This window comes from Triturus cristatus, chromosome 6 (genome assembly GCF_964204655.1).
Source record: "Triturus cristatus chromosome 6, aTriCri1.1, whole genome shotgun sequence".
Lineage (NCBI taxonomy): Eukaryota > Metazoa > Chordata > Amphibia > Caudata > Salamandridae > Triturus > Triturus cristatus.
The window spans coordinates 638,687,691-638,714,742 of record NC_140589.1 but is presented as its reverse complement, the minus strand read 5'-3'; the positions used below and the strand labels follow the sequence as shown (position 1 = coordinate 638,714,742).

The 27,052-nt window shown below is 42.6% G+C and overlaps 1 protein-coding gene across 1 annotated transcript in view; it reads left to right on the top strand.

Annotated features, from left to right (window-relative positions):
* Nucleotides 1-27,052, top strand: part of UFL1 (UFM1 specific ligase 1) — a 332,333-nt gene that overhangs the window by 45,317 nt on the left and 259,964 nt on the right. Inside the window, exon 3 of the mRNA XM_085611135.1 lies at nt 8,580-8,608. Coding sequence (XP_085467261.1) covers nt 8,580-8,608 — 29 coding nt within the window. The remainder of the gene's footprint in view (nt 1-8,579; nt 8,609-27,052) is intronic.

Sequence of the window (27,052 nt, the reverse complement as noted above, 5' to 3'; positions counted from 1 at the left end):
TTTTTAGGTTCCCCTAGATGTCTGCAAGCCCGGGACCAAAAGCATGTGTCCACATGTCTATCACAAAACGATCTGGTTTTTCAAGGGGGTCACCTGCGTTTTTGGTCTCTGGCTCAGCGGCCATCTAGGGAGACCTACCAAACCCAGACATTTCTGAAAACTAGACACCTAGGGGAGTCCAGGGCGGTGCGGCTTACACAGATCTCCCTACATTTTCCTACCTAGATTCCCCTCCAAACCTCAAATTTAGCTAAAAAAAAATCACGTTTTCCTCACTTTTCTTTGTGGGGAAAGTTGTAGGATTACCGGACCGACACAAATTTCCTACCACCCAGCGTTCCCGCAGGTCTCCCGATATATATGGTACCTCATTTGTGTGGGTAGGCCTAGTGCCCGCGACAGAAAACACCCCAAAACGTTCTGCGGAGACTTCGAAATGACCTATAACATAACGATCTGGTTTTGCAAAGGGGGGTCACCTGTGGTTTTTCCCCCCGGGCTCAGCGGCCATCTAGGGAAACCTACCACACCCAGACATTTCTGAAAACTAGACACCCTGGGGAGTCCAGGGAGGTATGGCTTTAGTGGATCCCCCAACATTTTCCTACCCAGAAACCCCTGCCAACCTCAAATTTAGCTAAAAAAAAAAAAATTCCCTCACATTTCTGGCTGGGATCATATTGCCAAAACCAATGTCCTACTTCTCAGCGTTTCCCTCAGTCTCCCGAGTAAGATGATACCTCACTTGTGTGGGTGGGCCAAGGGCCTGCGACTGAGAAGCGGCAAAAACATAGGGATTGAGGGTATAGCACAGCGCATTCTGAACGCTATATTTTTTTTAAACTGCATTTTTAGGCAATTCTGCATTGGACACAAGTGAGGTATCATTGTTATCGTGAGAACGGCGGGGAACGCTGTGTGGTAGGACATTCGTGCCGGCACGGCGATCCCAGACAGAAATGTGAGGAAAATGTGATTTATTTTGTTCAGCCAAATTTGAGGTTTGCAGGGGATTCTGGGTAGGAAAACCTTGGTAGATCCACACATCCCTGAACTCTCCCGGGTGTCTAGTTTTCAGAAATGTCTGGGTTTGGTAGGTTTCCCTAGATGCTCGCCGAGCCCGGGACCAAAAACGCAGGCGCACCCCTTGCAAAACCAGGTCGTTTTGTGATAGGTAATTTTGAATACGTTTTGGGCCCTTGCCTGCCGCGGGTACTTGGCCCACCCACACAAGTGAGGTGCCATTTTTATCGGGAGACTTTGAGGAATGCGGGATGGGTGGAAGTTTGTGGATCCACACAGATTCCAGAACTTTCCATCACAGAAATGTGATGAAAATGTGTTTTTTGACAAAGTTTGAGGTTTGCAAGGGATTTTGGGTAACAGAACCTGGTGAGCCAAACAAGTCACCCCGCCTTCCTGGATTCCCCTGGGTCTCTAGTTTTCATAAACTACTGGTTTGCTAGGTTTCCCCTGGTGCCGGATGAGTTATGGTCCAAACTCCACAGCTAGGCACATTGCGAAAAAGGGTCAGTTTTCATTAGAAAAATGTGATATGTCCATGTTGAGTTTCGGGCCGTTTCCTGTCGCAGGCACTAGCCCTACCCACACTAGTGGGGTACCATTTTTATTGGGAGATTTAAGTGAACACAGAATTGTAGAACAACTGTTATTACCTACTGACTTTCTATGCGTTTCTGCCTACCAAATGTAAGACAATGTGTAAAAAAATAAGTCACTTTGAAAAATGTCCTACAATTCATATGCTAGTATGGGTACCCACAATTTTGGAGATGTGCAATTAACTTCTGCTTCTAAACTCTATATTTTGTTCCCATTTCAGAAATACATAGGTGTCCTTGATGCCTATATTTTACTCTTTATATTTTACCAAATGAATTGCTTTATACCGAGTAAACAATGAAAAATCATTGCAAGATGCAGCTCAGTTATTGGCTCTGGGTTCCAGGGGTTCCTGGTGAACCTACAAGTCCTATATATCCCCACAGCCCGAAGGGTCCAGCGGATGTAACAGTATATTGTTTTAAAAAATCTGTCATACTTAGAACAAGTTACAGGTGAAAACATTGGCACAAATGGCTGGTTTTTTTCAACTCCTTTTCAATATTTCTTATTTTCAACTGTTATTTTCTATAAAATAAAACTTGAAGGATCTACACAAATGGCCCCTTGCTGAATTCAGAATTTTGTCTACTTCTCAGTAATGTATAGCTTTCCCGGGATCCATTATTGCTTTCAAACCCATTTCTACCACTAACTGGAAGGAGGTTGAAAGCACAAAAAGTAGCAAAAATAGGCTATGTCCCAGTAAAATGCCAAAACTGTGTAGAAAATGTTGGTTTTCTGACAAAAGCCTGCCTGTCCCTGAAACTTGGAAGACTGTGATTTCAGCACCACGAACCCTTTGTTGATACCATTTGCAGGGAAAAAAGACGGACGCTTTATACTGCAGCACTTTTTCCCCATTTAAAAAAAAAAAAAGAAATGCTGTATTTTGTCTAATTTCTGGGTCCTCTCCTGGGGAATCCACAAACCTTTAAAATCCCCATGATGTTTGAAGAAAAGTACTCAAATTTGGCGTGGATACCTTATGTGGACAAAATGTTACAGGGGCCAAAGCGCGAACTACCCCAAATAGCCAAAAAAAGGCTTCGCACAGGGCAGGGGAAAGGCCTAACGGCGAAAGGGTTAGAAGCAGTGATTTGTGTTGATCATGTCAGAATAAAGTTATGTGGACGATTAAAAGAAAAAAAAAAAGACCTATTATTTTTCAGTTGAGCAATAAGGAAGTAATAGTGATCGTCTTTTAGTTCTTTGAGAGATGGATCAAAGTTATTTTTGAGCATGGGTATAATCAGTAAGAATAAATGTTTTTGTGAATATGGTGACTACTGGGATGATTTAGAGTTGTCCTCCAGCCCTATGGATAACTGTAAACATTGACATGAACCAACCACTGGCTTGGCTGTTCCTATTAATTATTAAAAGTTTGATGGACAATGATGATGATACCATCCACCAAACTTTTAACCTGTTTTTTTTTTAAAATAATGTGCCCCCTACCCTCCCCCCCCCACTACCAAGATATTGGGGTCCCTTTATCATTTTTACTGTTCCTTACCACCACGTTTCTCATGGTTATATTTGAAGTACATCATTTATAGAAGAGGTCTTCAAATAAAGTTGTCGTCCACCTATTGTTGAGTGGAGACAAATCCTCCAGATCAGCGTTTGTATATGTCAACTGGTGTGTGGACCAAAAAGATAGCTTTGAGTATAAGAAGACTCCAAGCTGACTAGAATTGCTGTTGTATGCCTGCAGAGACTAAATTCCGGTAAGGGTGGCCCACAAAAGAGGCATGGAGGTGACTGATAAACAATTATTGATTTGGATTACTTTGCTTTGAGAACACCTGTTACACCACTATACAGGGAGTAATTCGTCCTCTCTATTTTTACACAAATGGATCGTCGGAAAGTGAAATTGTCTTGTTGTGATTGCTATTGAAGAACACATTCAATATTTTTTAGCAGGTTGAAGACTATTTTATTTCACTTAGGAGAGGGCTACAAACCTGTTATTAGTACAACTTACAAACACAACTGGATCGAAGGGTGAATGAAAGTCATTTATAGACTAATTGGCAAGTATAGATGACCCTCTTTTAGGCGGGTCCGTGCCAGTAAGTTACAGTCGAATAGCCAACTATATATGACTTCCATGTTGTACATCTTGTGACACCCCCCCCATTGGAGTTTTCTCAGATGTAAGTGTTCCTAATTTTATTGACCGATACCAATCAGAAATAAGTGAGAACAAATTGCTTAGAACTTGTTCTTGGAAGTCCGTTGCATGTTCCAAGGTAGCAATAAGTCCTTCTTTCACAATCATGTCAAATTCCTCCAAAAGCGAAGGCTGTTGAGAAGGCATGAATCTCCCTCTTCTAAACATATGGTGAATGTCAGCATGCATTTAGGAAGTAGGTGTTTTGGTACTGTATCTGATTCAAAAGCATGAATAGCAGGTTGCGAATATCTGCTGCCTTTTTAGTGAAGGTGTTTAACTGATTGACAACACACACTTCACTTTTATTCCGGATCCATTTTAGGTAGGTGGCTGTTCTCAATTGAAACAGTATCTTCTGCTATATGTTGGGCTTGTTTGGAATTTGATGAAATTCAGCCAGTTTTAGTTCATTGGAAATATTCTATACGTAAACAAGGCAACAATCAGGTTGTGAAAAGTGTGCTCATGTAGCTGCTTTTTTCATATTGGCTTATAGATCATGGAGGTGATAGGTGGGTGTTAGGTGTTTTGTGACTTTCCCAACATTTTCTCTTGTGATGGGCATGATGGAGTCCCATGTATTCTTTTTGGCAAAGGCAGTCAGTCAAAGGGTGTACTAGGGTTAACATTTTCTCCTATGAACTTAACTGTATGCGGAAAGAAATTAATGGCATGCTTGCAAGTGAGGTACTAGTCAGGAATTTGATCCATGTCTTGCATTTGCATGTATGTATTTAAACACTATTTTGATTGGGGTCGTATTAGTGTTTATTTGTTCCTTGATAAAGTTCATTTTGGAGATGTTCATTGTTTGTTTGTACTCTCTTCCAAGCTGTTTAGCTTGGTGTGTAGGATTGGTGACTTCCATTTTCTCTGTGCAGTGTCTGAGTTTCATAGTTCTCTTGTTATTTTATAGAGATTCTGTTAAACCTGGCAGGCTCAGTTTCTTGTGTTGATGTTTTAACTGATGTGTGGCCTTAGTGTCTACGACTAATGTGATGTGTGTATATTCTGCAGTGCTTTGGTTTATGCCTTGGTGTTTGGTTAGTATAGATGTGCAGGAGTTGTCGCTTTCAAAGTTTTAGATGTTAGTTTCCTCAGGTGACTAGCTCAGGCTTTCAGATGTTGTTGATGTGTGTGCGAGAGAAAGTGAATGACGTTTCGAAATGTATTTGAAAATAGTCTGACATTTCGTGCATTGATGGAGATGTTAATCCTTGCCTGTAAAGATGAGATCAAGTGTAGTCCTCTGTCAGAAAGGTAAAGATTTGGACAAAGATGTATAATTGTAATGCATTTTCTGTTTAATTTGACTGTTTACATTTACAAATGCCCCAATCGATATTGATCACTCCAAGATCTATGGAATTCTTGTTTGACATTAGACTGTGAAAAGTGCTCCAATTGCAGCATGCAGTGATCGGAATTGCTGGTGGCAGATGGAACCGGGACTGGGAGCGAGTACATGAAATTTAGAGGCATTTGAATTTCAGGCATGATGCGGTGGGTTGGGGATTGGTTCACAGCTCAGGCAGTCTTTGTGAATACTGGCGATCTGCCCTTTGTTTCTGTTTCCCTTTTCTGTCGGTGTAAGTGACGGCATAGCCATAGGGGACAAGAGAGTCAGTGACTGTTTAAGAGTGTTCATTGAGCCACGTTTCACTGATGCCTAGTGTTTCTAAACTGAGTATGTAAATAAGGTTGGGTGTGCCCACTTGTATGTTTGTGATAACATCACTAATTAAAACGCGGTTCAGTGTGGAGACTGCAGTTTACTCTGTGGTGAAATGCTGCCTCCCAGATGCGAAGTACCTTTCTTCTTCTCTATCTTTAGAAGTACGCTGTCCTATTTGTACGTTTGTTTTGTGGATTTTAATGGCGTTTCTCTGGAGTTTTCCGAACATTTTGAAATCGGAGCTTATCAGTGTCTATCAGCTGTCTAATCCCCAAATTAGACAAAAGCTGGCTTTCCAGTGTTTGCAAAGCATGCTGTTCTTTGCAGTGATTGTTATAAAGCACATATTTAATTTAAAGGGTATGTTTTGACTTCCCATTGGCAGTGTGGCCACTGGACCTATGATAGATTTTTTTTAAGCATAGAAAGTCTGTGTATTGCACTCTTACTTACACTTCTCATTACCCCCTATCACATCTCATTACCTCTGACACTCATTCTGTCAGGACATTGTCTGGATTACAGAGCTATTAATGGATTAAAAAAGAGAATGCTGTATTGAAATGTTTTAATGAACAAATTCCTGGACACAGTTAATTCACCTACTCCTTACTGAATATTATGACATTGTAGGGGGTGGTCAACCCTGTCAACAGCTTAATACCTTGTGAAACCTTTAACATTTTGAATTACACCAGAGTTATTGGTAGCCCAGCATCTAATGCACAACTTTTCTACACTCTTTGTCATGGTGGTGCTGCTGTAGTGTGGACATTCATTGCTGTTAAGTGCCCCATGGCAACTTTCTCACTTTAAGTCAGCCCTGACCTTTTAACAAAGCAAACGTGATATTGTATTCTGGGACTTGACATTTTTCTGTTAGCACTGTAAGCATAGGCTCAAAAAACCCAGCAGTAAAATGCAGTTGGGTAAACAACCAGGATTAGCTGAAAGTATCACACGTATGAATGGGACACCTTGCAGCTATGAATTCTGTTGGTATGTGGAAGGTTTTGTATCATGTTTTCCCCATTATCCTATGTGCATGGTGACCGCGCTCTTTACACACGTACCTGTCACTACCTGCATCAAATGTTTAAAGCCTTGGTGTTTGGCTGGCGACCTGCACGATCAATACTCACTTGTTTGAAAAAAGGACGGCTATATCAAAGTGTAAATTGATATTACATATTGACAATGATTATTATGAGCCAGCAGTTTCAACAGTCAGTGAAATAATGATACTGTCAAAAGATTGTGATTTTAATATTCCCAGATTCTCTACAGTGTATACAATCATCAGATCAGACCTAAAACATGCTTCTAAACCTTTAAAGAGAAGAGAAAACAAGATTTCAGTGACATCCCTAAACAACAAAACTCAAGCAGAATAATCTTTGACCAGTCTTTCTTGATGCTACCTTGTATAGCAATGTTACATTATATTGGCCCCTTCAGAAAGAAAGAAAGTAACTTATTTTCTCTCACTTTCCATTCTTTGATTGTCGTTTTAGTTTGTGGTTAAACAGGTTTTACAGTGTTCATTTATTTACACTGATGAGGGCTGTTTCACTTTTAATAAGGTGTTGGATCAGTTAACATAGGTTTAAATCTAATAGAGAATAGCCTACTTATTATCAGTAGCAAAGGAGAAATGTTACGAAGATGCATGTAGTTAACTCCGATAGTCAACATTCCCTAAATTAATTTCTGCAGCAGCATCTAAAATTTGCCAAAACTTATCTCCAGAGGTTAGGTCCGACTGGTCATACATTTCCTATGAGAGGGATTAAAACGCTATTAACAAAAATACCATCATTGCTCAGTTAATTAACGTTTGGATGTCCTGCTACAGCGTAACACCCAGACCTCCTCACCTCCCTAGATTTCCTTTTACCAGTGACTAAATTTATTTTCTTTTAGACTGCAATACCTCAAGCTATACAGCCCAATGGGAGCAAATTGCTCAATGGGAGAAGTGGCAAATTCACATGAATAGGTCTCCGACCAATATCTCCTGCAGTCTAGTAACCTACACTACTGCCTACCTCCCCATGTAGAACAAAAAGTTCTTTGTACTTCAGGTTATTTTAATGTATTTTTTTTGTTTTTATTACTGATAGGTGGAAAGGGTCGGAATGTAGATAGATAGCTAGATAGATGGTTAGATGTTGTTGCAAACCTGGATAGGTAGAGAGACGGAGAGAGATATGGAGAGCGGGGATTGAGAGAGAGAGAGAGAGATAGATAGGGTTAGTTATATATGATTACAAAGGTAGAGAGGGTTGCAAAGATAGATTGAGATGGTTGCATAGCTTGAGAGGGTTGCATATATACATGGATAAAATTAGATATATAGATGGAGTTGCATAGCTATATAGGACACGAAATGTGAATAAATGTTACAGCTTCAATTAATAACACAATAGCTAAATGCCTATATAAAAAATCACACGAGCAGATAAAGCAAACTAGAAAGAAATAGAAGCAATATATACCGGAGCTCCAAAACCAAACTGGTTTATAAGTACAACTATAGTCCTCAATTAAAATAGATGCTAACATGAATGCGGTCACTCACCGTACAGTTAGCCAGTGGCTGAAGTGGGCTGACACACTGCCCCATGCAGTATGCTGTAGTGGGCGGAATCAAAAAATGTGAATGACATCAACAGACCAATTGATGAAGGGATCAGTCTGACAGCCTCTTTATCTAACTAAATTGTACATATAATTTCAGTAAAATCCAGAGGTCTTGACTGACGCCAGACCTTAACAACAACCTCAGCACGACTTGTGTAGAAAGTTCAGCTTTTGCTCCATTTGGTTGATGCAAACGATGTTCTAGCACTTGTCAGTTGGTTTCACTGCCTCATGTTTAATTTTTGTAATCCAGGTCCTAGTCTGCTCTTTCAAGTGCAGCCAGAGCTAACCAGCAAAACTATACCGTCCAGATCTCCCGACACTGAAAGAGCTCAAGTGGTATTTAAAGACATATCTAGGCTTAAACATAAGCGGTTACATTTTAGAAAGGTTATACTTTTGTTGTGAAGTGTCAATTTCTAATTACTAAAAAAAGTTTCTTTTTCTTTAAAGGTCGAGTAAACGTTGTTGACTTGCAACAGGTAAATATGTATGATTATATTTTTGTTAAACTATTGTATCAATCAGAAATGATGCAACGTCATTTATGGTATTATGTCCACTTGCCAGCTGTATATATATAACACATGGTTATCAGTATACGTATGTAAAAATGTGCGATAAGCGCTCGTAAAATAAGTACGCAATATTGGATACCTTCAAGCCTCTTTAGTAACTTTTCCCCTGTTCAAGTCTTGCCTCCTGGCAGCTTTTAGTTGTTTGTTGTCCAAGACATATTGTGTACAATACCATCACTTACAGCGGACTTTGGGTCAGCCCATTGCTTTTCATTAGTTGGCTTTCTTATCAATCATATATATTTGGTTCTTGTTCAATGGCTTTCCTTCCTCTTGTTGTGTTTGTCCCTCCCATCGAGTGTAGCATTTTTACCACACTATTGAATGAATGAGTCATATCTGTTGACTACTTGCATTCAGGGAACTACATTTTTAGATTTCTTTGAGCACTCCATGAGTGCGCGTTTTTTCTTGCTCACTTCTACCTTTGCCACTCCCCCACCCTCCGACCCTCACTCCCCTGCTATCCGTGATGCTCTCCCAGCTCCTCTGTTGCCTCCCAGACCCCTCTGTGTCTTGGTTTGCTGTTTTCTCTGCACCTTCCCAACTCCTCTGTTGCTTCCTCACCACTCTGTTGCTACCCTGGTCCTCCATCTCCCATTTTTTCCCAATTTTTTATTTTTTTTAAGAAAGCCTGGCAGCTGCAATTTTCTACCTGTGTACTCCTTTCTCTAAAGTACTGCTGCACACTATGTATTTTTTTCCTCTATTGCCGATTCTGTTCAGCATCGGCAAATGCTTTTCAATCAATCAATCAAAGCTTTATTTTGATAAAACATTATATCATAAAAGCATACAAACAAACATAAATAATACAAATTTGTCATGGGGAATAAAATAAATAAAATTAAGACAAATAAAATCTGGTTGGGGTAAAAAGAATATCGTTACAAAGGGAGCAATCGTAGAATAAAAGATACATTGCTACACCAAACGTTTCTCCCCCCCCCCCCCGCAGAAACACATGAGAATCTAAAGGACAACCCAGAATAAGTAGATTTAAAAATGGACAGTCACAATCTATATAAAAAACATTAAATTGCACTAAGTAACAATGCAGTTATTTCCCCCAAGAAGATAAGTTAAGAGATATATCATATCAAAGAACGCAGAGACCTAAATCTAATAACCCATGACCAGCCAAGAAATTTGGCCACACCACATACTAGCAGTGCACTAGTGTCTGACTGTAAAATTCGAAGTGCTACACGATAGTTCGCAGTGCCCAGCTGCCTGCAGAAGGGACTCAGCCATCTTGCTTGAGGATTTTTATAAGCTGGGCACTCGAACAAAAGGTGCGCTACAGTTTCAACCTCCCCATTGCAACATGGACAATTTGCAATAGTTTGATGGGGGGGGTTTCCATTTACTAGTACACTCATGAGTAGGGAGTGTGCCAAACCTAAACTGGGTATAAAGAATCCTATCTCTAGGTTTCTGTATAAAATCAAGATAGCACTCCAACCTTACCACCTGTTTGTGTAGATAGAAATCCCCAGTCAATCTACCTAGGTTGGGAGTGCTATTCTCCTGGTTATCTATCCAGGTCCAATAGGCCTTCGTGAGATCAGCCCCGCTCAAGTGTTTTCCAGACTCCCAAACTTCTCTTAAGCCCATTGAAAGAAAATACTTTTTGACATTGCTCAACCAACCAATCCTATGTGAACCCGTCGCGCTCCTCACTTCTCTAAGGCCATCAACGTATTTGGATAGCTCCGGGGTGCGCCATAGGCGGGTCCAAAAAAGCAAGGGGCGTAATCTAGCAAGATCCCTAAATGAGCGCCTGCCCATATCGCTCATCAGGGGCTTAAGAGGAGTGTCATTTGGGAGCGAGACCAAGTCCCTAAGGAATTTGATTTCAGATCTTGAAATTTCATCGACATTATCAAAACCCCAGAGTTCGGCACCGTAAAGTGCCGAGCTGACAGCTTTAGCAGCATAAATCACAAGGGCGGGAGCAATGGGCCTGCTCTGTGAAGAGCGATGTTCCTTCCCAATTGCTCCCGTAACCCGCTTGTGATTCAAGAGCATTTTATCAATATGGGGTCTCCAACTTAGTCTGTATGAAATTCTGATTCCAAGATAATCAAAAGTATTAACAAGCTCCAAGGGGACTCCATCCAAAGTAGGAGTTATTTTAAGGGATCTGCAGGGATTAAACAAGAGAAGTTTGGTCTTCAAGGTGTTTATTGTCAAGCCTCTCAATCTGCAGAAAAGATGGAACCTATCCAAAAGTTTTTGCAACTCTGCTGGGGTTTTAGAAATTAGCAGGGTGTCATCGGCAAAAAGTAGGGCAGGAACTTTATCACCCGCCAGGGTCGGGGCATCAGCTGGAGTTTCCTGCAGGAAACTTACCACCCCATTCACATATAAAGAGAAAAGGGTGGGAGCCATAACACAGCCCTGGCGGACTCCCCTATTAACAGGGATTTTATCCGTTTTCTGTTGCTGAGAGCCCCACCTCACCTGAGCATAGTTGCCCTCATGAAGACGAATCAAAAGGTCAAGGATAGGCAACGAAACACCCATTTCCTTCAAGACCAACCACAAGCGGTCACGAGGGACTAGATCAAAGGCAGTCTTTAAATCTATGAATGCCAAATAAAGACTGCCCTTGCCAATCGAGACCACCTTCCAATACAAAAGAAGGAGCCTTAAGACCTGGTCAATGGTACCCGTGTTTGCTCTAAAACCCGCCTGCTAATCTGTCAGGATGTTGTTATCATTGGCCCATGTCAAGATTCTCTCTAGCAAGACCCTGCCCACTACTTTCTGACCAGCATCAATGAGGCTGATGGGTCGGTAGTTGGCAGGGTCTTCCCGAAGTCCCTTTTTAAATATTGGGATCACCTCCGCCCCTTTCCATGATTATGGGACGGGGGATCCTTTAAGGAGAGCATTAAGCAGGGTGGTGAAATACCTTGCCCAGTTTTGGGGATCGGCTCGGAACAAATCACCAGGGAGGCCGTCTGGTCCGGAAGCCTTGGCTGGGACTATTTTATTAATAGCAGCCAAAACTTCAGGTTCCACAAATGGATCATATGTCTCTAAAACGAAAGATGACAAAGAAGAACCAGGAAAGTCACCTAGGCTATGAGCAACATCCCCAGAGTAGAGTTTTTTAAAGTGACCGAACCACTCCTGGTTCGTAATATGATTGGGAATTGTATCGGAGTCCTGGCCTTCGGACTTCCTGAACAGTTTCCATCTTTGGCCAGACTGGCAGCCTTTAGATCTAACCAAAAAGAATCTTCCCAGGCACGCTTAGCTCCTAGTACTGCCTTTTTATAATCCTTTCTAGCGCTTTGCACCAGATGGCAATCGCGTTTTTTAACAGCAGCTATCAAGAGACACTTTTTTTTGTCTGCACTCCGAGTTATACCTAGAACCTGAAACTTTGGGGGGCTTGTTTGAGTTACTTAAAGAGGGTGGTACCTAGAAAAAAGAGCCTATCAACTCTACTGTATCTAGGTAGATACTCCCGGTGTTAGGGGGCCCATCCACGACACTACATGCTATCTGTAGTTCCGTGGTTTTAGCCAACAAGACCTCTTTTATAGCGTTCAGTTTTTGGACGTCGCAGACGATTTTCGGCCATTTCAGGTACCTCCCGCAGTTAGATGGAACTACCTCCTTTGAAGACATGATTCGACCAGTACCAGAATGAAAGGAGTCAGGAGACCAAGGATTCTTCATAGACAAACATAAGGAATTATGATCACTTTCAATAGTAGGAACTATAACCAGATCTACTAAATGTCTCCATAGCCTATGATCAATTAAAATATAATCAATTCGAGAGCGGCATGTTGCTCTATTAAAAGTATTGGCACCAAGGATATCCGAAGGCGTTCTGCCATTGGCGGGTCTTAGGCCAAATTCAAGTGATAGGGCATTCATTTGGATGGCCAACTGCGTCCACTTCTTGATTGGCGGTAAAGTCAAGGATGGTATGCCCCACCTGGCATCCTCAACCTCTGTCTCGAGCAAATCTTCTGAGGCCAAAGGTTCGAAGGTGCAGTTCATATCCCCTGCCACCATGATTAGAGAGTCAGGCAGACAGGAGGTAAGTTCGTCACCCAAAGCTGTAACAAGTGGCGACTTTAGACCACCCTTCGTACCTCTAACATAGACATTAAAAAGCTCGATGACAGGTCCACCTCTAACCCCTGTCAATGTTAACCGCATCAAATCCGGGGATATACACTCATGATGTTTTACCCTACAATTAAGGTTAATGCTAACCCAGACCATGAGACCCCCCGAAGTTCGCCCACGACCATTGGAAATTGCTGGTAAAAAAAGTAAAGTAAAGCCAGTTTTGTGTATTGGCACTAGACTCCAGGTCTCCTGAAAAATACATATGTCGTGTTCTTCAATGTAATTATTCTAGTCTGGCAACAACAATTTGTTACATAAACCTGCAATGTTCCATGAGAATATTTTGAGATTTAAAGTGGAGAGCGATAAGGTATCATCAACATGGACAAACATTTCACATGGTAAAAAATCACTCGATCTATCAACAATACTCTCACAGATATTGCGGGGTAGGACAATATTGTCTTGGGGTTGAACTAATGGAATAACAATATTAGAGTTCGTAGCTAAAGATACAGAGGTTAGTCAATCATTGTTGTCAAAAGTGGATTGACCCACTTTCAGCGAATCTAATTCAAAACCCCTCGATATTAATGGTTCGACGAAAGGAAAGCGCCTAAACTGGATGGGAGAAGAACCTGGAGAAGAGGTTCTAAATTCCAGTGCCAAGAGACCCTCGGCCAATGGGTGGCTGGCCAAGGTGAGTTCGATGGTATCAGTAAGATTATCTTCAGATCTACACCTTTGGACCCTGACTATATCATTCCTTATTAGGGACCGGCAGCCCCTAACATGGCGAATCCAATGTTTAACCTTGTTTATGAGACAACCTTCATCCTCTCTTCCCACAAAAGCAGGGACACGAACCATGAAAACAGTGGGCTGCTTGGGAACATTGGGGGTCTGGACCCTGCAAGAAGGAAAGAAAGAACAAGGCTCAGGAATGCTTCTTGGTAGTTTGGCCAGTCTAGAAGGGTTTGATGAGCTAGAAATCAAACAAGGCTTCACAGTTGGTTTAGAAAGGTAAGTCCTAGTACTGGCTGTCTGCTTTGTATCTTTCGTAACGTGAATAGATGGAGTGACAGGGGGGAGCTGATTGCCAGTATAATTTGAGAGTAGGAGATGGGATTGTGAAGATGGTAACAAGGGAGAAAGGCCACCTAAACTAGGATGAAAAGAATTCGGGTTTGATTTTTTTAACAATGGTCAGCAATTCTTGAATCAGTGACTTCATCTCACCTACTTCTTGCCTAAGGGAAGCAATAGTTTCCATGACATCAGGTGTTTCCCCTCCACCTACATCAGAGGGCTTCCCCACCACACCCCTGAGAGCCGAGGCTACTAATTCTGGTTCTCTAGCTTGTTCAGGCTCATCTGATGCATCAAGGGTATCAGCCAAAACCGCGTAGCGGTTTGCACAAACTACGACTAATGGTTCAAGAGGTATATTAGGTAGTATTAGGGTCGGGAGAAGCTACCACAGGGGAGATCACATTTTCACATAAATTATCGTTACTAGATGCTAGGTGGCGATATGGCAGTTTACAGAACATTTGTGGGATTGTCACAGAACGGAGTGGACTTTTACTCAAACACGTCTGTATCTGCAGTGTTCAAAAAAGAAGAATTTTGGGCAGATTCAAGAATCACTTCGCAATCATCAACCAGTGACTCAATACGATCCATTGTGCCAGTAGAACGTTGTTTCTTGGTGGTCTTCCTTGCCTTTTTCCTTTTTTCCGCCCCGCCGATAATGCTCCAGTTGCATCTAGCAATTTTCTTTTTCCCATTATGAACAAAATGTCACAGAAAGGTTAGTGCAACACTTATTACTAAGAACAACGTCTGCCACAAAACTTAACAAAAGCTGAACTCTAGGGGTATGATGGCCCTCACGTTCAACAATAAAGTACCTCTCTCTGCGATCATGTGAAGCTGGAGGTGATAGTCCCAAAACACACTTGAAGGAGAAATGGCCCAGCCCTGCCTCAGACAGCCCCTGACGGCTCCAGACGGCCCACCCTTTGCCCGGGCTTCGACTGGCGCGTCCGCGAGGAGGGGATGGCAATCAGTTAAATAGGGGTTGCAGCGCTGATTAGTGAGTCAGCACAGGTGTTGAAGCCCCAATGACTGCTGGGGCTTGGAGTCCAAGTTCGCCTTCCTCCCCGCGGCGATGCGTTTCCCGCGAAGCGGGAAGCGCGAGCAATTGATGTAGGTGCTGCGGCGCTGGTTAGTGGATCAGCACAGGTGTTGTAGCCCCAATGACTGCTGGGGCTTGGAGTCCAAGTTCGCCTTCCTCCCCGCGGCGATGAGTTTCCCGCTTTTCAAAGGCGAGACCTCCTGCATTTGCATGACTGTTCTTTTCTCTGGAAGCTCTGTCACTGAGTTTATTTTGAGCGGAACATGTTGGAATGCCAGTATTTCTGTGAGAGAAGGGAATGTAGTTCCTGAAAGCACAGGAGGTTTTTTTCCACCCCGTCCTGGCTTCTCCACTTTTACTAACCCTTCTACCCACTTTATTCATAGACTAAAAGGAAGGTTAATGCCTTGTGGCCAAAGCGAATTGATCATAAATTGGCTAGCCGCTGGTCTGGAGAATATGGAGCCCCTAGCTTGCCGCTGAAAATAAAGTGAGGAAGTTGTGCATTGCTGTAGTCCCGAACGAAATGAAATGGATCACGTTTGTTTGATAGTGTCTGACACCTACTAGTATTTGTTATTTGTTAGTCATTTTAGCAAGAGATGTTTTATTTGTTTTTGAATGTGATGCTAAAATTATAATTTTGAATTGTACTGCTTGCATTTTTTCCATGTACATGTATTGCATTATCTTTGCAATCCCAGAATACCCAGTTCTGATTTTCTGTTAGAAAAATTAAAATAGCGTCTGTTTCAATATGGATTACACCCTTATGTTGGGAGTACTGCTTTTTTAAGTACCCTCAAAACAGTACGGGAGATAGAAGGGTATAATGGCAAAAGATAAGTAGCATCACAGAGCTATGTATTATTAATTCATCTACTTAGCCTTTATGAACCATGCTAATTGGGCCTACAGCTGCCTCACCCAAACTATGTGCTCCAAAACCACCAATATTCGATTATTATTTGGTATTTTACTGCGTATAATTCTTGGAAGGAAGCTCCTCGCTGCCGTGAATAAGAAAGTCCTCTGTTATGTGTGGTTAAGTTTTGCTGTGCCCAATGCTTCCTGGAATGTCTAACCTTGCAGTTCATTTTTCATTCTATCTGCCATGCCTGAGCTGGTTTGTGATCTTCTTTCTCTTAATAGCTGCTCATGAAATCTTATCTCTACTACTGGGGGATCTAACCAGACAGTAAACTGTAAGTCCCCTGTTTTTCCTTTCCCTAGTCCTCAGGTTCGTAATTAAAATATTCTTCTACATCAGTTATTATCTCTAATTAGCATATTCTTCAGCAAGGCCCGTGATCACCTCTGCTGTTACTTTTAAAAGGCCTTCTTCCTTAATGTCTAAGGGAATTCCTTAAACGATTAGCATTTTCAAGCACTGAAATTTTATTCTCTGGTTTCGGACACTGTACTGCATATTGATGAAAGCTTGTACGCTTCCAATTGAGCAGACTACTCTTGTACAAAAATGCTCATTTTCCTCATCGCCTACAATTTTATTTTCTTAATAACAAACTTTATTGAATTTTTGTGGTACGTTGCGGCCTGCGCTGGTTGCATATATTTCGGATACAATACATTACAGAGTAGTACCCAAATATCCAGACAACTATACAGCCTGTGAACATACAGACTAACTAAAAACTTGGCAAAAACTACACAGTGTTCCCCCATGCTAAAAATGTCTACTAGGTGTGCGTATGCGGCCAGGATGGCTCGCCTTGTGGTTATGTGTCTAAGCACTGAAGATCTTACCTGACTATGGAGAGTTCTGGGATGGTGGGGGGGGGGAGGGAGTAGATCAATCCCTTGATATGCCGCCCAGCGAGACCAACCTTCCTATGTTTTTGCAGACAACCTTGCGCCAGGTACACAGCCACCTCTGCAGTCATCCATTGCTCTCTTCCACCTACATATTGGCGGCGGGGACATCCCCTTCCAAGACTGGGCATTATCCTGCTTAGCCTATGTGAGGCCCAGACATAGTAAGTGTTGCTTATAATGATTCCCCGACCCATTCTGTGCTGTGTAGAAGGAATATCTTGGGTTCATGCGCCAACCTCCAGGACAGGACTCACACTAGACAGGAGGATACCTTTCTTCAGAACAGCTGCAGTGCCCCTCAGCTCCAGACTGTGTACAGGAAGATCCCCTCTGTATCGCCACATCTCAAACAGGTGAAGGACGGAATGACACCCATCCGCCATAGGCGGAGCGTGTAGAATACACCCTATGGAGGTATTTAAATTGGATGAGGTGGCATCTCGTGGCAGTGGTGGCCCCCACCCTCCTCCCCTGGGGACTGGCTTAAGCTTCGGTCCAGCCGTCGTCGTGAGATCTGGAGTATCCGCTTTCCACGTGGCTCGTGTCGTATGAAGTGTAGTTTTGGTTGTGGGTGATCAATGTCTGGTAGGTTTGCCGGATTTTGTAATGTAATGTAAAAGGCTTTTGTATAGCGCATGGCTACCCGGAGGCATCCCCGCGCTGAAGCGAGCCATTGAGGTGAAATACTTAAGGGAAGAGCCATGTCTTTAGCTGTTTGCGAAATGTTAGATGGTTGGGTTCCAGGCGAAGGGGAGGTGGGAGGGAATTCCAGAGTTTGGCAGTGTTGTAAGAAAAGAGTCGGCCGCCCGCTCTGGCCTTCTTAATTCTGGACACTTCTGCCAAGTGGAGGTCATCGGAGCGAAGTCTTCTTCTGGAGTTATAGGGTATAACCAGGGTTTTGATGATGGGAGGCCCATTTCCTTCTAAGGACCTATGGGCAACACAGAGATTTAAAATGAATTCTCTCCCGTACCGGAAGCCAGTGAAGGGAGCGTAGGGCTGGCTTTGCTGAGCAGCGATTGTTCGTACCTGTCAGCAATCTGGCTGCCGAATTTTGGAAGATCTGTAGCTTTGTGATTACCGAGTTAGGGGCCCCTAGGTAGAGTGCTTTGCCGTAGTCCAGCCTGGACAAAATCAATGCCTGGATCAGCAGCTTTCTCGCTTGGTGGGGGAGTGAGGGGTATTTTCCAGGTCATTCTGAGTAGGCCATAGCATGCGGCGGCAGTCTTTCTGGCTTGAGTTTTGAAGGTGAGGTCTTGATCTAACCAGATTCCAAGGCTCTTTATCTCAGTTTTTGGGAGTGGTGCTGGGCCCATGCAGGCTGGCCACATGGTGCTAGATTTGAAACTTAGCTGGTTGCCAAGCAGCATAAGCTCAGTTTTATCCCCATTGAGCTTTAGGTGAGACCGGCTCATTCAGTTGGCAACTTCCTCGAGACAGGAATGGAGATCAGTGGGCGAATGTTCGGCCTGGTTCAGTGCTACTAATAGCTGGGTGTCGTCAGCGTATTTTACTATATGGATTCCAAAGGGGAGTACAATATTGGCCAGAGGGGCCATATATATGTTAAAAAGAGTGGGGGTCAAGGATGAGCCCTGGGGGACTCCGCACTGCAGCGGGAAGGGTTTGGATAGAATCTCACCTTCGAATACCTGGAAGTGTCTTTCTTCCAGGAAGGATTGGAGCCAGGATAGGGCCGTACCTGACACTCCCACCTTCTTAAGGCAGTGAACCAGAGTGCGGTGGTTCACAGAGTCAAAGGCTGCACTTAGATCGAGGGGGATTATGGCAGAGGATCCTCCGGATTCCAGGATCTTTCTTGCTTCTTCCACTACTGCTAACAGTGCTGTCTCTGTACCTTGGTGAGGGCGGAAGCATGTTTGTGAGGGGGGAAGCAGATTGTGGGATTCGAGGAATGCCGATAGTGTGAGGTTGACATATTTTTCCGCAATTTTGTTGACTCTGGGGAGGAGTGATATTGGGCGATAGTTGCCCAGCTCCGCCGGGTCCAAGTGATGCTTTTTTAAAAGAGCTTTTACCATTGCTCTTTTCCAGTTCTGTGGTATTACTCCTGAGGCCATTGAGGCATTGATCACATTGGTGATAGGGGGGATAACTGTGGGGGCTTCCTGTTTCAGGATGTTGGGTGCTTTTCTATTCACGCGGCTGCCATTTGGATTAACATCAGCAGCTAGTGTTTTTCAGCACAGGGTTACTGACATTTTCAAAGGGATCAAAAATAGTATATATTTCGAAGATGATATATTAATCTTTGGCAAATCTGTGGAAGAGCACAATGTAATTTTAAAACTGGTTTTGGAAAAATTGCCTGACGTGGACCTAACTCTTCACAAAGAGAAGTGTAAATTTTTGGTAGATCAAATTGACTATATAGGGTATACAATAAGTGCATTTGGTGTTAGAGCTAAAAAAAAAAAAAACATATGCAGTGCCATTGATTTTGCGCCTCCTCCCTTGGACAAGGATCAACTACGGTCATTTATGGGCCTAATTGAATATTACTCCAAATTTGTTAAAAACTATTTAGATAAAACTGCTTGTTAGAGGAGTTTACTAAAAAAAGGAGTGAGTTTTGTGGGGCGCGTTCAACATCAGGAATGTTTTAATAACATAAATAGAGAGATTTGTGAGGCCAATGTTTTAACTCCCATTGATGTAAATCATGAATCTATCATCACAGTGGATACCAGCGCTACGGGTTTAGGAGCCATGTTGTCACAGAAAAATGCAGGATCTGAGGGAACCTTAGGACGTTGACTCAAGCAGGACAAAATTATTCTGTCATTTAAAGAGAGGCCCTTACGGTATCTTGGGGTGTGGAATATTTCCACTCTTATTTGTGGGGCCCTAAGTTTGTACTTTGTACTGACCACAAACCTTTGATTGAGATTTTGTCTCCTGGAGATAGTGGAAAGGGCTCGGAAACACTGACGAAATTGGCGTCCAAACTTCAGGAATTTCGGTATGTAGTGGAGTACATTTATGGCTGGAGGAATGTGCAGGCAGATTGTTTGTCTAGATTATCTGTTGATTGGAAGGTCGTCGATGGTCCTGCTATAACCGAGGTGGAAGAAGATCTTGCCGTAGCCTCAGTAGAAGATGTGGGTTTTGTGGGAGAAGGTGCATTTAATGCTGCTGAATGGATGCGAGAAATGGTTGATGACACTCTGCGTGTCGTGATTATGGTAAACATGGGTTCTAGGAGAGAGAGAGTTGTGTTTCTGTTTCTGTTCGTCCATACATTAAAATTGTGGATGAATTTTCCAACCAACCTCCCGTTGTCCCTCTTGATCATAGAGGGGTACTGGGCGGATTGTGACCTCTTCTGGATCGTTCAGAGGAGAAAGAGCAGAAAAAAGAAAGAGAGAAGTAAGAGACTTAACTGCTCTATTATGGAGTTACATAGTATTGTGAAAAAGTGCAGTGCAACAAAATATAATAAGGTGTGTACTTTAAAAGAGGATTCGCAAGAGAAATGCAGACTCCATCACAATGTAGAATGTCACATGCAATCCTCATTAAAAACAATAGCAATAATGTAGCAGTGTGAAAAAGCTGCTGCTTCTAAGTGGTCATTCAGGTATCCCCAGTAGCATCAAGGTGGGTGACTTAGTAAAGGTGAGGAGTGGAAGAATTAGGAGAGGTCTGTCCAAATTCAAGGGACCTTACACAGTCAGTAAAGTTTTTGATCATTGTTATTTTGTAAAATGGTGAGAAATTGAATTTTTGACGTGTGGCTCTGTACAATAGAGGTGGAGAAAATCACAAGGAAGAAAGTTGTCCCAGCAGTGGTTATGTTCTAGCTCAAGAACCAGAGGATGTGGGCAGTCCTGTCCTGTCTGGAGCCACTGTTGGGGGTGGTCTCTCCTTGATGCCTTTGTCAGGGTTTTCAAGGAGTCCGGAAACTGTAAGATGAGGGAGGCCGCCTACTTATCTCAAGTGTTTCGTATATTAGTTGGATCTCTCTGCGCCTTTCATTTTTCTCTCTCTCTCTTTTCCTTCTTTTCTTTGTTGTTTTTATCTCTATCTTTTTTTTCTTTTGACAATTGGGAAGGGGGTAGATGTTTAGTACTTACATTACAGCCTAGTGTTTCTAGAATATATTGGTTGAAATTGTTCTATGCATTTGTTCAACGTTGAGCGTTCTGCTCTTGGTCAGTTGTTTCCTGAACAACCTGGAGGAGTCTGCTCTCTTCTTGTCTCTTACTTGCATAAATCCTCGCAATCAACCTGTGCTGTCTCCCGGCTGTATTTACAACAACCACCCTGCCTTGTACCCCGATAAATGGGTAAGTACACCGAACGTGTCCACACTACCACACCAAAGTCGAGCGCTCTGTGTATAATGACTGAATATAGGACAAAAAGCGGTGCCAAAGTTGAGGGCTCGGAGGAGCTGGAATAAGTAGGTCCAACTTAAGGAGTCGAATGCCTTGTCTATGTCGGCTAACAGAAGGGCCGCAGGGTAGCCGAACTCCGAGGCTTTCGCAATGGCGTTATGGACTCCACGGGTATTATGCCGGGTAGAGTGGTGCAGCATAAAGCCGGCCTGGTCGGGCTGAGCAAGCTCCTGGATGTATGTACAAAGCCAGTCCGCAAGGACTTTGCACAGCAATTTAGATTCAAAGTTCAGGAGGGAGATTGGGCGATAGGATGACGGCTCTTCCGATGGGCGCACTGGTTAAAGGATCACTACAGTTTCAGTGTGGCGCCAATCAGGAGGTAGAATGTGCTGTTCTATGGCTTCGTTGAGCGCTGCCAGGAGATATGGACCTAGCTGGGACATGTGGGAGCGTAGGAATTCACTGGGAAATCCATTAGGGCCGAGTGTGTGGCTTATGTGTATGTTCGACAAGGCTGTACCAAGCTCTACCACCGCTATGGGAGCATCCAACTGCTCACGTGTTCAGCCCTACGATTTATTTATTTTTGTTTTTAGATGCTCTATTCCAATATTTCTTCACTTCAGTGCCCTAGGTTTGGCCACTGCTTCATCAATAGATTTTCAGTGTGATCCATTTTTGGAGTTTGCTCCCTGTGCAGGTGTAAGTGCCCAAAGGACTTTCCAGTTGCCCTTGAAAAGCTGCTGGTCATCTTGAGAGGTTTTGGGTTGAAAAGTAACTTGAGGTCTAAGTAAGTAACCGCATCCTCCTTTCCCTTTAGTTTCTGTGAATACAGGTCACTTCTCTATCAATCATAACTGATTGACTTAAGGATCTAGTAGTTTGAGATGTTCTAGTCAAATAACCGGGCAATGCTGTTGGGTGGGGAAAGTTTTGAGGAGACCTACCATTGAGCCTTCATGCTGCATGAGCTACAAAAGCCTTGTGTCCCTGATTTGGTACCCCATTACACTGATGCACACTTCTCCTATTCTCATAAGTCACAGCTTGATTTTCATCCATGCCGTTCCCATTACCATTCTGTAGTCCTTGGGTTTCTCTTTGATGCTGGTGTTTGCCCTAGAATTCCCCAAATTTTTCCCATCCGGGCCATGCCACCAACAGTATCCCCACCAACATGATCACCTCCTTGGTACTGCTAAGGTGGGTGGTATCAACAAACAACCCGAAAGTGTCATTGCATAAATGATGGGCTTTTTATATTTTCTTTTTTTACTACCAACTCATATGCTTGCTGTGTTACTATGCCCTTGAGTTGAAACTGCCTTCTCTTGCAACATGAGTGGTGGGAGACCTGGCAGATATAGGGAGACCTTGTCAGGAGCTCAGATGAATTTGGCCATCTTTAAGTCCCACCAGATCTGAACCCTTTCTTTTGACTCCTTTTGCATTTAAATGAAAAAGTATGGCAAAACTAAAAGAAGAAATATGAGGTTGCTTGAAGTAAAAATATATGTTGTGGATCATCTTGCAAAAGGAATTGCAACTGTTCATAAAAACCCAAATATTGGGTGTATAATTAATCTGAAATGTTCCAAAACAAAATGTTCCTAGTCAAGTGATCTGGTTTTGAAAAGCTTATAAAATGATAAAGGAAGTCTTAATTGGAAGAGAGTATGTGAATTTATGTGGGGTTGGGAGCTGAATGCTGCTATCTGACTAGGAGTTCATTGGAAAATTCTATCCTCCTGTTAGCTGTGCAGACCTTAATTTGTAAAAATATAAGTGTAAGAGTGAAGCTTTTCTTAAGACTGCACTGCTGATACTGATTAGTTCCAGAGTTGCCGAATCCCAAGGATGCCTACTCTTGATTCCACCTCAACCCACAACCCTACACTTCCTGTCTCTATTTTCTTATCTCCCTCCTCCGTTTTCTGCCTTTATGTCTTTTACTTTGGGCCAAAGTTTGATGATGAAAGGAAAATGGCCAGGTCCCCCAATATGAGTGCAGTGCCCACTACCTGCAACCACTAGTGCATATTAAGCACAGGCTGCCACCATAAGCCAGTCATGATATAGACTGGTTTAAAGGCAGTAGAATCCCTTTCTAATGGTGGGGATAAACCTGATGTGTACCCTGATTCCATCTCTGATGTGTATCTGTTAACTCTGCTGAAGAGAAAGCAGTATAAAATATCTGAAGCACCTTTAGCGGACTGTGACATGAACTTCTCTAAGCAGGAACGTATTCCAATTGGATCCGAATGATGAGTTCAGCAGCAGGGCAACCCAGGGGTACTGTGCCACAGTCCTCTGACCATTTAGGTATACTGTGTGATCCTAAACAGATGAATTTATTACATTATCTCTGTGTCATTGGGTTAATTTTAAGCTGTGGTTGTTCTAAAATACACACAACCGTCTTAAGTGTTCGTCCTGTGTTATATACCACTGCTCATGCTGGCCTTTTAGGTGGAGGATACATCCATGTATAGAGCCCTACTCCCGCAGGCACTAACTGTTGCAAGACCTTTTTGCTTGGAATAATACTTTAATCCTATCTTGAGTTCAAGCAGTCAACAGCTAATGCTCAAACCCAATGATCTAACTGTCCACCATTTTAATTTAGCCATGCTGCTCACCTTACGGCGCAGAGATTGTTTTGCAAGGAAGGCACTTGTTCAAGTGATGCACTTGCTACAGTTTGATTCACCCTACTTGGTGAAATGACCTAATTTGTACTCTCTGTTCCATCTTTCATAGACTAATGATGAAGAAATGAAACAACAACTCAAAATAGACTCGGTTCCTCAGGAAAAACTAATTTTGAATGCGGTTAAATAATGTCTAGTATACACACGTGGTGCTTCAGCAGCAATTGTGAAATAGAAATAGTTTATAGTTCCCAAAAAGGCAGTAGTTCGCTCCTCCGACATTAATTAGCCCTGGCATTATACAGAACGGCTCGTATGAGCCTCCTGGCAGATACTAAATTGTATAAAAAGATCAATAAGGAACCCAAAACACGTTTGAAAAAAACAATAAGTACCATGACTACTGATGCCCTGAACCGTGGTTGGATTAACAAGAAGGAACATGAATTTCTCAACCCTGACGACCCCAGAATCCCGATATTTTACACAATACCCAAAATACATAAAGGGAAAATACCGCCTCCCGGCAGACCGATCGTGTCTGGAGTGGGGTCCCTGCTTGAGCCCCTCTCTCAGTACACTGACTGGTTTCTTCACGCACTAGTCACACGTATCAAGTCATATGTACAGGATACCAAACACCTGCTCAATTTAATATCAGGAGTCACATATGGCCCTATGAGTAACCTAATGGTATGTCTGGACGTTGAAGCACTGTATACTAGCATCCCACAAGAGGAGAGCATCCAGGTCATCGAGAACTGATTAGAACAAGAACACTGGACTTGGGATGCCCCTGTAAGTTGGCTCACCACACTGATGCGCCTAGCACTAATGGAAAATTTCTTTCGATTTGAGGAACAGCTTTATCTCCAAGTTCATGGAACTTCGAGTGGCAGCATCTTTGCGCCTAGCATAGCGTGTCTGTATGTGGACCAGATAGAAGAACAACATATCTGGTCAGCCAGCCCTTACTCTAAAAACATCTGCAAGTGGTGGCGCTACATCGATGATGTCCTAATGATATGGATGGGCGACTCAATGACGTTGGCCAATTTCCATGTGTGGCTTAACTCACACTTAAAGTTCACTATGACTTACAATCATGATGAAGTTTCCTTTCTTGATGTGAAAATTAGGGCCAATAACTATGGCCTGGTCAGTTCACTATATACTAAACCAACTGACAAAAACAGTTTGTTACATTTTGAGAGCGCACATCCACGCTCCCTCAGGGAAAATCTACCCATTGGGCAGTTCTTGCGTATCCGTAGCAATTGTGAAGTTCTGAATGATTATAAGTATGAAGCAGAAGTACTGGCAAAAAAATTGGAACAAAGAGTGTATCCAAAAAGAATTATTGAAAAAGCCAAGAAAAGATCTTGTAACACTCCGAGGGAGGCTTTATTGGATACACATCCAAAAGAGGTGAAAGATACCATTATATGCGTTACAACATACAATGCATCGTCCACCGACATCAAGAGAGTCATCAATAAGAAGTGGCAAATCCTTACATCAAATAATCTGAAGTTCGACAAACCGATGTTTTCCTTTCGGATAAAATAAAAGCCTAAGGGACACTTTGATACATACAGATCAAAAATTGAAAACAACTCAACAATTGACACTATGGCATCAGCCTCCGGTCATCGGCCACTATCCAAGTGGGACATGTACCGTATGCCCCCTGACAAAGCATACAAAAGAGATTGATTTGGGCATGCATCATGCATGGGAACAACTGACCCATACAAACTGTAATAGCGAAAAAGTTATTTACATGATTAAATGCCTGTGTCAACTAATGTATATCGGTATGACTGGGAGAAAAGTCAAGGTCCGCATTAGCGAACACAGAAGCACCATCAGAAGGGTCATAACAGCAACAAGATTAACCTCACATTATGTTGAAATGAAACATACACATATGGATGTACAGTGGATTGTAATCGAGAAAATTAAAGGAGACGGAGATTTCACCAAAAAAATCCTAGAGAGGGAACAACGGTGGGTGTATCGTTTAAAAACCCCTATCCACGGATTGAATGATTCCATACCCTGGAACCAATTGAATAAAAAGAGCTAAACTATCACATTGGTCATCAATTACACACATAGTATATCTAAGTGGGGCCGCCCATCCTTTAGTGTGATATTTCACTTTGACACACTATCTGGTACGATTGATATGGGAGTAATTGTATCCATACTGTATACAGAAGATGCCTTGGCCTTGTCCTTAATGGCTTGTTGACAGCGTCTTATAATGTCTGTACTTCATATCTATGTGTGGTTATCACCAACCATTTGGGGCTCATACATTCTATAGTGGATCATTTTCTATTAATTTTTATTTAATACTGTCACATTCCCTATAATTTCCACTATTTAAAGGTACGATGTACGTAACCTTGGACCCAGGTGTTCTATATACCGAATCTCGGCCCATGACATTGTAGTTACATCACAGGTCTAAAAGTCTCACAAACCAATGTAAATTTCCCCACACTGGCTTGATTTGACACTGACATTATGACGTCGGGTCCAAACATGTTATTCCATATTCTGGATCAATGTTTACCAATTTTTGTAGTCACACTACATTTCCCAAAGTTCCCTGTCCACACTCAATGTATTTCACATGCGTTTTGCCAGGGACCGGCGTTTTTGCGTTCTTTTTGTGTCTTTTGCGTATTAGGCTATTTTTATTTACTGTTCCTTGAACTAAAACCACCTAGTAATCTGTATGACTTATGCATGCATACCTAAATATACAGAGTGCCGTTTGCATACCACTCGGAACTTGAACTTCAATTCCCGAGATTCATGTGCCGGCCTCGCGGGATGTCACATGTGATCCCGGAAATGAACGTGTCCGTTTCTCTGCCTTTTTAAAACAGTAAACGTGCATCTCTAGACGCTAACAAGCCAATGGAATCCACACCTAATAGGTTTTTGACAGGGCCAGACCAGTAAGGTTATGAGTTACTTGCTGTCTCGGTGTTGCCACAAACCGGTACAAGCGTTTGCTACTCCCTCATGGAGGTATGCCGAACCATTGGCTCTTACATATTGTTGCCTTTCTGTTTGTTTGTTTCTTGTTCTTTGCCTGGTTTCTCTATCCACCACCATACCAACTGTATGACGGTTGACGATATCACTCTCTACTACACCATTCAACCACAGGGTTACCCCCAATTAAGTGTGGTTCCACGAGAATTCTTTCCTCTCCCAAAACGGGGTAAGAATG